At 33.8% G+C, this 12,551-nt stretch overlaps 1 protein-coding gene across 1 annotated transcript in view; it reads right to left on the reverse strand.

The window, feature by feature from the left end:
* ABHD12 (abhydrolase domain containing 12, lysophospholipase) overlaps nt 1-12,551 on the reverse strand; it is a 36,878-nt gene that overhangs the window by 22,459 nt on the left and 1,868 nt on the right. The window contains exons 2-3 of the mRNA XM_026695974.2: nt 2,496-2,620; nt 1,000-1,105 (exon numbers count right to left, since the gene is read on the reverse strand). Coding sequence (XP_026551759.1) covers nt 1,000-1,105; nt 2,496-2,620 — 231 coding nt within the window. The remainder of the gene's footprint in view (nt 1-999; nt 1,106-2,495; nt 2,621-12,551) is intronic.

Raw genomic sequence — 12,551 nt, forward strand, 5'->3', positions numbered from 1 at the left:
AAGCCCAATACAATTTCCTCATATCAGCGTCCCTGAGCATTTTATTAACTTATATATAAAGTGGAGCATCAGTGTGCACTTGCCTATCATTGTTCTTTTAGACTATATTGTTCAAGAGATGTAAAAATTAGATATAATAACAATCCTACTTTTCCTTTAAATTGTAAGAGTCTCAGCCCATTGCTCATCAAAATTGTAGATTTATTGTTAGAACATGATTAATTAATTATGGCAAAGGATGGATATTTTTATCACATCAATAACTTTTATTGTTTGTATTTTATAGTCATATGTTTAAACAAACTGGTGGTTCTCCTATTGTTTTATTGTCTTTTGACTCATTGCTCTGAGCAGTATGAAATTATGACAGCTATTTAGTGAAAATGTCAGACTGAATCCGTCAAACATAACAATTAAAAAAATACTATTGGAAAAGCAAAACTATTTATCCAAACTAGATAGCAGTATAATTGAAAAAAATGAAGTAACTACAGAAGAATAAAACTGCTTTGGAAGAAAAAAGGTAAAATAATAAGGAGGTGAAGGCAAGAAAAATATAAATATGAATCTAAACAGATGAAAGGAAACGATGAAAAATTAGGATGGTTCGGGGTGAGATTCCACCGGTATAACAACCAGTTTGGTGATCATACGCTTTACGCGAGTTGTGTTGAGAACCTCTGCAGCAACACAAACGTTCATTGTATGTATCCAGCCCAGGGGGGGTAGTTTGAGGACCCCTGATTTAGTGCACTATTAAAAATGCAAATAAATTTTCTGTAGACCACCAAAATTTTCTTGCGAACCAGCAGTGGTCCATGGACCACCATTTGGTGACCGCTGGTCTAAAGCATAACCTTCAGCATAATACTGCACACAGTTGCAATGTACATCGCATTGATTGATTTTTTCCCCTAAATTCACAAAAAAAAACCAAAGCTTTTGTTCTAATTATAAAAGGTCACCAATATATAATGAGAAGCATAAAGTATTCCTTACCAAACTCCAATAGTTACATCTTCCTCTGGCTGCAGATAGAAGTTACAGGTATGGTTTAACCCTTGGTCCTGGGGTCTTTTCAAATCAATGAAATAAGGCACTCTTACTGAAATAGAAGGGTAACATTCCTTTTACATTTTATTTATCTGATGACTGCAATAATCAACCTCTGTAATTAAAACCAACAATCATAAGCTTGCACAATAATACTTATGAAATATGCATCCCAATGCATAATTAAATTTGGTATAAATTACTAGACATGTTTAAATGTCAATAAGGAGGGGAGGAGTCTTTAAAATTATTTCCATTAGTCAGAGATACAGAAAAAAAAATAAAAACTCTTTTGGCACCTTACAGACTCACAAATTTATAATGGCTTATGTCTGCATGAATTGCAATGCATTTCATCAGAGGTATGTAAATATACACTGCCATTTGGGAGGAAACGCATGAACAGTAAATAGAGAAGCCAGAAAGAAACGAATTGTATTTTTAATATGTCATTTCCCTCTGACATCATTGTTCATTATTCCCAAATATGCTCCCAAACGTGAGTTTGTACAGTATATTCTCAGTTAATGTTAAAAGGCTCCAATAAAGACATTAGGCTAGATTAAATGTGTGTACTTTTAAGGTACAATTATACTCTTTGCTGTTTTTTTCTGGCTACTCATCTGGGAAAAGATTAGAAGTTACCCTTCTTCGGACTGTAATTTGTTTTCCAACTTCTACTTCCATATTTCAAAACATACTTATTAAATCATAATTGTTAACTGTTAATACAGTTACTGTTTCTCCTAGTTCCAAGAGTCAATTATAGATTGTATCTTTAAAACTAATTTAGGAAATCCTAGAATTAAATTTGCAAGGCAGTTTCAGCTCATTGGTTTTCTATCCCATCTTTGTAAAACATTCGCAAGGTCAGCAGCAAATTCTACATAACCTGCAAACATGTTAATTAGAATACAGTCATACCAAGCACAGCAAGGATGATATTTTTGAGGACTGCTGAAAGGAAACAATTGCTTGTTCACTGTCTGGTATTAGAACATTCTCTGCAGATGCCAAAAGTAACAAAATTGCAAGCAGCTGTATCAAGCCTCTCCTTCATCAGCACTTCACAAAGAAATAATGAAATATAATCAGATACCAAGAAACTGAGATCTCACTCACATGCTTTAAATCTGAACTGACTGAACATTGTGACACAAGATTTAATATATGAAGGAACAATTGAAAAAAGTCAAATCCGACTTCAAATTAAGTATGTGTACCAATATACTATTGTAGCCAAGGCAGCTTGATGGCAGCAGTTTCCAAGATTCTTGTGGGATACTGACATTGACTTTTAAGTAACTAAACAGAAACTTTAAAGTCTTTTAAGTTTTTAAAGAAAGGGTAGGCTGACAAGGTATGAACACTTATTAATCCTGAATTAAAATATTAGCATAGAGTCAAGATAAAATAAATATTAAATGAAGCATTATTCTTACCAAAATTTAGGAAGACAAGCTTTGCCTGAATAGCTGGACAAATTTTAACTAGAAACGGAATCGCTAAGTATATTCCCAACAACCAGATCACTACTTTCCGCAATCGAACCCACATTCCATGTCTCCTGAAAAAAAAGGGTAGGGGAGGAAATGTAAGTTCATTTTACTGACAAAATTCTTGTGAATTCTTGTGAACATATTTTGCTATAGGTTTAATTAAGAAAACCATGGTGGCTAATAAACACTACCAAAATGTAGGCCATTTATTTGTGGATATAGTCTCAATTATTACATAATCACAGTAATAGCTTCCTGTTTTTAATAAAGGTAGTCTCCTCTAGATCAAGTTCAATGCATAAACTCTTTATGTAGAATTTTTTTGACAATAATATGCATGTATTTTCCCCCTGCATATTTTTGAGAAGATTTATAAATTGCTACATTATTATCATTTATATATTACCAACACTTGACATTCTGCTTTGTAAAGTAACATGCAAAAGACCTGTCCCCTGCACTTAGGAAATATAAAAAAATGCACTTTAATTCCCAAAGGAAGGGACAGAGGAGAAGGACAACAATTAATATCAACAAAACATTTACAGCGAATCCCTCAACTTAATGTTTAAAAATCCCTAGAATTAATTTTCTCAAAAGATTTTTTAAATAGATTGGAATAATGTAACAAAAATAGAAGGATCTCTTATCCAAATAACATATCTAATAATATACTGTATGTTTTCTCTTACCATTACTATGATTAATAACGCTGAAAATGAGTATGATAAAACTCATATAACTAAAGAGGACAAATGTCATACAAAATGTTAAAAATATGATAATAAACAAATGAATGAAATAACAGGTAATATCCGAATACTCAGACTGCCGCTCAAGGACTTTCCGCCCACATTATTGCTCCTGTTCCTTTGATGTGCAGTTTGCAGTGCAATACTGCAACTACTTTATAATTAAATTCCTGCAGCAATAAGAAAGAAAAATAACATCCTTTTTTTCTCATTTAATTACTTTCTTCTTTGGCTACAAATTTAATGTGGAAAGGTGCTATTAGTGTTGAATTGATCCTCAGTAGACTTTTATTAACCCTCAGAATTCTTGTAGAACTTTTTAAGAAAGGTATACTTTATTAGCCCAATTGTTAATGCTTTGATGAGCATTAAATCTACAATAGTTAAGTTCCAATCTCACTATTGTAATATCCTTGTGCCACAGTAATCTATATGACAGGGTTTCTTAAGCTTTGCTGTGCCCTGGCAAAGAGCTTTTCCTGGGGAAAAAAACTCTGGAGAACATGGCAGCTTTTTTTGCCTAAATTTGGCATCAAGATTCTGGGCAATGATTAATGAATGAGGATGGGTGCTGGTATTCCTGTTTCTGCGTTTTGAGAAGGGAAACCACTCCACTTTATAGCTTGCTTGTTACCTGGCCCTACTGCAGGGGGTTTATCAAGAGAGGCTGCTCCCTGCTAAAAGGATGAACTACCTTTTTGCAAAGAAAACAAGTCTAAGTATGATAGTCTAAATAATGATTTATTTACTTATTAAAAGCACATTCGTAAAAAATAATAATCAGTACACCAAATACAAGTTAGACAGATATGACCTCATTGACCTCACTCCAAGGACCTTGGAGTACTCATAAGCATCCTCAGAGCTCACTGCAACAGTATTGCCAAAAAGGCATAAAAAGTTGTAAATCTAATCTTACGAAGCTTCTCCTCTGGAAATATTGAATTGCTAATATTGAATCCGCACTGTATATCGGACATTAATACAATTGAGCGAGTCCAGAAGTATTTCATGAGAAGAATACTACACTACTCTGCTCGCAACAGAATACCCTATATCACTAGGGTTGAAATGTTGGGCTTGGACAACCTTGAATCGCCTACGATTGGACTTATGTGTAGTACACAAAATTATCCGCTACAATGTCCTACCAGTCAATGACTACTTCAGCTTCAACCACAACGATACAAGAACATACAACAGACAACAACAATACAAGAACACACAACAACTCGGTGTAAACTGCTCCAAACTCGATTGCAGAAAGTACTTCAGCAACAGAGTGGTCAATGCCTGAAATGCACAACCTGACTCTGTTGTTACATCCTCTAACCCCCATTCCTTTAACCTTAAACTATCCACTACTGACATCACCCCATTCCTAAGAGGTCTGTAAGGAGCGTGCATAAGTGCACAATCATGCCTACCGTCCCTGTCCTATTGTCCCCATTTATTCATACCTATTTCCTGTATTCTTACTCATGTTTATACTTATACCTATTATCTTGTAAATGATTGACAAAGAAAGAAAGAAAGAAAGAAAGAAAGAAAGAAAGAAAGAAAGAAAGAAAGAAAGAAAGAAAGAAAGACTCTAATTTAAGATGACATGCTAATTATTGGAAGCAATGTGAAATTAGAACTTAGAATAACTTTATTGTCACTTTGAATGTACATTGGCATACATTAAAATGAAATTTCATTGCACACAGCCCTCAAAGGGTCATCACATCCAATATAAACATGGCATGACACAAAAATGACAAAATACTCTAAATAAAATATACAAAATACCCACATATAGTATATGACACAGAGAAACAATACTCAGATTTGTCTGAGTTCGAGCAGAAAAGTCAGACAATTTCACTGATAAAATTAGCAAAATTTTAAAATGTTCTTTCTACAGCAGCCAATATATAAAGAAATCAAGAAAAACAGACACACTATTCACAATCATATGATTATCACAGCAAAGTTATTTGTTCAAGTATTTTATAGATAAGGCCTTGTGATACAGTCAGCATTTGTAGACAATTCTGCTTTGTTTTGAGTTACTGCAAACTCACTTTGGGATACCATTTCATTAGGATCTGCTTTTGCTAAATTAAGATATATTTTTATCTTAGTCTCAGCCTAATTAGTGGAGTGAGATTCAACTAACTAAAAACAGTTTTTAATTTGAGGTTACAGGCCTATTAGTTGCCTCCTAAATAATCAGAGCAATCTCTCCTTTGCAAATAGGTCATGGAAACATTTAAAACTCTTGTACTGTAAATGAAATTCTTACTTCTAAAATATACTCTGGAAGATGTTCAAGCTGTACTTTCTTTACTACTGTATAGCTATCATTAAAAAAAAAGATTGACTAAGCAGAATTTAAAATTATTCAGTATTTTTGCTTTATAAAATCATTATCCTTTACTTATAAGCAAATCAAATATCTTTATTACGGTTTTTGATCAGCCTTTGCAATAAAAATTGTTATAGGAAAGAGAAAAAATATTAGGACAATAAAACAATGTATCTAATAAAAAGTACACAGTTGTACAACTTGTTAAAGCTATTAGGTCACCTGAAATGTGAATGTGGAGTTAGCATCCCTTAAAAAATAATACAAAATTAATCTATGAGACCCTCATATTTGGAAATGATTGGGATAATTAGAACATGTTTTTGAGTATCATAGATAGGATCCTGTATGAGAACATGGCTGAAAATTTCTACCTCCCTGGACCCATAAGGGCAACATTTCTGCAAATAAGGAATCCCATGAAATCTTCTCACCAGTAAAGCTGATAATAGGGCAGGTTCTGGAAAAGACCCATCTATGTTTGCTTAGGAATAGATTATATGGATACACTGCAGGAGAGGGCTTGCGACTGTCTAACATTGGCAATAGAATTCAGGGGCACTGGTGATATTGTTTTGATGACCAATGTCTGATTCTCTTTTTTACTATTGATTTATTCTTCTACAAGGTTAATTGCCTGAATTGTTCGGAGAGAGGCTCACACTGCAAAGTTCTGCTATACAAATATGCTGCCAATGAGATTGGTAATTGTCTGACCACAGCAGGAGTGTTAAGCCTGTAGAACCAATTTCTAAATTATTACTTGGCATGTCTCAATACTGCATTGGGCTTCATTTATAAATTTAATAAAGCATATTATGATCAGCAGCTGACGTCACTTAGGATGACAGTCATAAATAATTTATATTAATTTATATTTTAAGAGATTTTTTAAAGTATTTATTTACTGGATTTACTATAATTTCTCTGCAGATTTGCGCTGGGTTGGCATTGCCTATTAATAGATCTTGGATTTTTTTTTTAAATTTTAAGCAGCGGATCAGCTTTTGGATTCTTTTCTTTCAACTTCAACAAGACCTTTGTTGAGCCTTCTTCAGTGAAAGCATCACAAGTCTATCATTGTATATTGATGTTTTCCATAGAAATTGTGATTCCAATTTTTGTTTCTTCTATTTCACACACCCAACATCAATTTTGCATATAAGGTAAATAATTAAAGGGAAATTAGGCAACTCCCTTGCCTCTTCAATTGTTCTGATGATAGCAATGTGATCATGGATACCCCTGCTCTTTTGAATCCAGTTTGTGATCTCCAAGTGCCATGTTGCCTTATTGTCAGATCTGTGTATCTGTCATTTCTTCAGTGGAAGAAGAAAAAAAAAAAGGGGGGGGGGCTGATAAAGAAATCCTTTCTTGATGTAACCTGAATATTTTTATCTTATATCAAAATTGTATAACCCACACGATACAATGGAGGGAGAAAAGCCGGATGGCCCGAACTATCACCTCTGAGAGGCACAACCAGGAGATGAGAAGGTCATAAAAATTCCAGCGTGAGATTGTACTTTGGGAATCTCTTGAATAGTTTGTTCTAAAAATGGGGTGGGGGGGAAATTAGGTATGCCCTGGGAAACTGTGAAAAGATCGTTCCTTACAAGAGGGTTGGGGAGGAATTAACATACTGGCTTTTGTTTCACTAAATACACATCGAGATAAGGGGAGGGGTTTTAAACTCCCTTATGTATCCCTGTATGCCTGAGAGACTTCAGACGCTGCTTTGAACTCCTACAGGAATTGTCTCATCTCAATAAAGAATTCCTTTGTGATACGTTTGGATACGTTTTCAGAAGTTCATTCTAGTTGAGTGAATGGGAAAAGTTCTGTAGCCTGACACTTATTGTTGGAAGGAGGTATTTGATACAAATACTGAATTTTCACTGTGGGATTAAATACAGGTCATGTTCGCTTACTGCCTCATTTAGTGACTGTTTAAAATGACATTGGTATGAAACAAATGTTGTGATCTATCGAAGCATTTAAGACATCCTCAATCACATGCCTGCCATTTGCGTGCCTCCCATCCTGCTTGCAACAGATTTAATGGAGAATTTGAAAGTGAAACTGTAAGTTACAATCACATGATGCTTTGCTTAATGACCACGGTGATTTGATTGCGGAATGGGAGTGGCATTGTAAGTTTATCATGGTTACCTGATTTTCTGCTTAGCAATTGGCACTCCATGAGGACTATCTGTATGTCTTCTGCTTCATTTTGTTTATTGAAACCAAATGTCCTTTGGTTCCAGATGTTATGTTGCTTGTAATGTTAACATTTCAGTCACCTATGATTAGTACATCTTTATTTTACTGTCATGTTAACAATGCATTGCGTTTTGTCATAAGATTACTGAAGTTCTGATACTTCTGCAGCTACGGTTGAAACAATTATTTATTAATTCACCAGTGTTGTAATGCTGGTCATCAAACAATTTAAGGCAAAGTATATGACAAGTTAAACATTTACTTGAAAAAAGAACCAACTAGTAAACAACTGCTCCAGGAATATAATAATTAAAACACTCATGGCATAATAATGGAACCATAAAACCCTTCAGCCCAGGGAATGGAATGAAATTCTTTTATCACAAGTGTGTGATTGGACACAAAGAATCTGTCTCTGGTGCATAAGCTCAGAGTGTACATGTAAACAGCAAGAAATAGGTCATAAACCATACTAGAACAACCAGAACTATAAGGTCTTTCAGAAGGACAACACGATTATTGCCATGCAGAACACAGGGGGAATGCGATTTCAGAGTGTAGGAACAGTGACAAAGAAGACACTTGGTTTTGAATGAAATCATTCTATCATTTTGGAGCTGTTTTCAAGAATTATGACAGCCTTTAGTTAATAATGCTACCCCATTTCTTTTATGATTTTCTTTTCTGCAACAGAAAATCTGATGCTCCTCTGATGCAAAGTGATCTATTCCAGTTGAGGTGGTACAACAGTCATAACTGTGAGTATAGGCTGTAAGTTACTTTTTCTGAGGCCATTATAGCTTCAAACTATTATGTAAATAATAATATAATTAATACAAATAATGATGTAAATCAAGGTCTATCTATACCAGAATAGCATTCCATTTTCTTCTGAAATCGACTCTATTTAGTCTAACCTCTCACCTACACTATGTTTATCATGGGTCATCCTTCTGAGACTATACAATCTAGCTCCTCGCACCACTTGCATAGCAGGCCTTTTCAGATCTACAAGATAATAATCCATAAAATCAAGCTTTAAGGCATTGCTATACAATTAATACTATCACTGTATGTTTGCTTAAAAGTAAGTCCTTCTTACATGTAGTGCTTGTATTTGCATAAGACTGCAGCCTTGCTAAAAGTATTAACATTAGTCTTATAGAATGCTACACTGCAATAAATATTTTGGAAAAATGTATATGTATAGAATAGAATAGAACAGATGTCATAACATTTACATTCTGTATAATATGTTGTGTTTTTAGGTTGAAGTCAAATACTTTGTTATTTATTTCATTAACATATTTGACCATCAGCCTTGCTCATTCCTGCCACTTCTGACTATGCGTGCCTTTTCTATTTAGAATTCTCTGCTCCACCTTAAAAAAAAACCTTGTTATCTTCCCTCTATCTTTTCATTCATATAAATCAAAGGTTATTTTTACAAATAGTCAAGCTATGCATTCCTACTTATTCCTATTTGTCTTTAAATTTTAGCCTCATATGAGCCCATCTTCTCTAATATACTGTAGATCTTGAGACTCCAAGTATCTAATCATTGTGGAGATTTTCAAACTTTGAATACCATGACAATTAACTTTTGCTGCTATGAATGGCAGATTATTTTAAAAGACAGCTAGTTTTAGATGTCATCTTTCAAAACATGCCCACTGCTTGAATTATACAAGCATGGCTTACTGTTTGGCCTATACACGCATGCTATAGCTTATCCAGGAAAAGCAGGAATGGGTTTTGATGTTCCCATAGTTCATGGATCTGAACATTGATTCTAAAATATTGCCCCTTCTAAATTAGATGCAACTCCCATCTTGAGAGCCCTTAATTAATTGTTTTAGATTTATTATCAGTCCTAATTTAGTTTTCTCATCAAACTTAGAAGGAAATAATTTCACAGAGACCTTGTTTTGTGCCAAACAGATCAACAATCAACTACAACAATCTGTTCAACCACAGAAAATCTGGGACCTGAAAGATCACCTAATTTACTTATATAAATCACTCTAGAAAAGTTATGCATATCTACTATATATAGAAGAGGAACTAACACTTCTTTGCCTAAAGGTCTTGGCAACACAGAAATGGTCTCCAAATTTATGCTTCTTCTTAAATTTAAGGAAGTAATATTAAGCACAGGCAGAGTTTTAAGTAACAACTATGTAAAGTGGGACAATTTTTAAAAAACACAGAATCTTGGAAAACTGAAAGGGAGATGAATAAGGATCTTTTATAACATTATACGCCTCTCAGCTATATCTTTTCAGCTGCATTAAAAAGAAAAGAACAGAGACAAGATTCTCTTCTATATCATAATTACATGTCTTAAGCCCCTCATCAAATAACTACTTTCTTTGTGGCTTACCAATAGATTCCCGTCAAAACTGCCACAATAATGACAAAATATGAACCTATTCGCATTAATTTTATATATGGTATAGACTATACTGCTTTCTCCTGTAAAACTATTAATGCATTTTCATGTCAATGTTCATCATCCCTTTAAGGATATTTATATTTGCTTTTTTACCAATCTTACATACTGCTCCAAACCTATCGCTCTCTCAGTAGCTTATAGATAGTTGGAAGCCTAAAACAAGCCAATGTAACTGTAACATTTCTCAGCATCAAGAAATAATCTTAACCATTAGGGATTTCAAAGGTTAATTTTTCCAAAGAATCTATAAAAAGAAAATAGGAAAGGTACAGCTTCTGGCAACAAATAATATAAAAGGATCTACTACACCCCTTAAATGTAACAGAAGATGTGTAAATATACATAAACTCCTCTTTTACTGCCAGGGAAATATTTAGTGAATCACAAGGTTCCATGTCTTCATCCATCAGGAGCCAAGTTCCATTTTTCTCAAAAAGATTTTGACTGTAAGGGGTAGGGTAAGAGGTCCTTGTATAAAAGTTTGTGAGGAAGTGGTAGAATGTCCTTTATGAAAAAATATGACTGCTTCCTTGCTGTAGTAGAGTATATAATCCTAAAGTCCAATTGCCCTGCAAAGGATGCTTTGGACAACAAAGAGTACCTGAACTGACATTCCCAAAACAACACAAAGGAATTCTGCTCTGCTTTGAATCACTGCAGCTAAATATCAGCCTACATACTACTTACTGAGATTAAAAGAGGCTCTCTAGAGATTCAGTTTGGTATGAGGGACTTTGGTTCTTTTTTTAAAACCAGGAGTTTACCAAGGAATTGAACTTGTACATAAGGCCTACTATTAAGCTATAATTCTTAATGAGAACACTTGTTCTGTTTAAAATTATTTGTATAAACACTGAATAATTACTCCCAGTGAAGGTTGCAACTATTATACCTTTGGGATGGAAAGAATATAGCCACAGAGATTAGTGTTAGATTTATTTACTTTGGCATATCTTAGCAACCCAAAGACTTTTATTTTACGCAGACTTTAAAACAGAATATGAAATAAGAAAATGAAGATTTCAACAATCACAGATAAAACCTATATAAAATTAGAAACAAAATAAATATAATTATTAAATATATATAAGTTTCAGTGAGTTGAATAGGGCTTATTTCCATTTAAAAATTGATTATATTGTGGCATAGTTATGAATTCTTTATCCATGTTAATTTGTTAAAAAGTGAACCTATGATGTCATTTGATTGGATCAATATTAAAAAGAAAGGATCTGAAGATGCAGAACACAGGTTGAAAGAAAGACAAACCTTTTGGACTCACGCTATTTTTAAATGAACATAAAAGTTCAATTCTTTAAAAATGGATGATAATCTCAATTTTTCCAAATCTTGCAGTATTTTTTTAAATTTAGATCTTGCATGATTTGATAGTTTTACAACATTCCACAAAAATTCAATATTATTCACCATTAAGGTACTGCAGATACCGTGTGTGCAGAAAAATGGTAACAACAAGCTTGACATCTGTAGTTACTTATTAACAATTGAATCATCTGGCTTAGAGCAGGTGATCAAAGATTATCAGAAGAAAAATTGGCTTCTAACAGGGTAACAGGTAAAACAAAACAAAAAATGCCGTTACTAATATTATGTTGTAATAATAGATCTGATACATGGTTGGTTAACCACAATTCTCAAAACTGATAATATTCCCTAACATTGAAAAATACTCATCTTTCTGGGTGTCTCCTATATCAATGAAGAGTTACCAATCATTTGTTTTCTGATATCTCAATAATGGGAATGTCAAGTATGAAACATACTACTTTTTCATAAACCAAATGTTCCTTTGCTTAACTATGCAGAAATAGTTGAAAGTTCCGTCAGTTCAACAAAGTATACTTTAAAATATAGTCCTCAACCTAAAACCATTCACTTAGTGACAAACAGCACTGAAAAGAGTGACATGACCTTTTTCACACTTACGACCACTGCAGTATACCCATGGTCATATGATCAACTGGCATGTATTTATGACAACTGCAGTGTCCTGCAAACTTCTGACAAGCAAAGTTATTGGGGGAGCCAGATTCACGTACTACTATTACTAACTTAATAACTGCAATGATACAAATGTGGCAGGACAGGTTGTAAAATGGGACAAAACTCACTTAACTGACTTGTTGTTTAGTAACAGAAATGTTGGACTCAATTGTGGTTGTAAGTTGAGAACTACCTGTACACATACATAGGATTAT

This window comes from Pseudonaja textilis, chromosome 1 (genome assembly GCF_049901715.1).
Source record: "Pseudonaja textilis isolate UNSWEBS1 chromosome 1, rPseTex1.2, whole genome shotgun sequence".
NCBI classification, from domain to species: domain Eukaryota; kingdom Metazoa; phylum Chordata; class Lepidosauria; order Squamata; family Elapidae; genus Pseudonaja; species Pseudonaja textilis.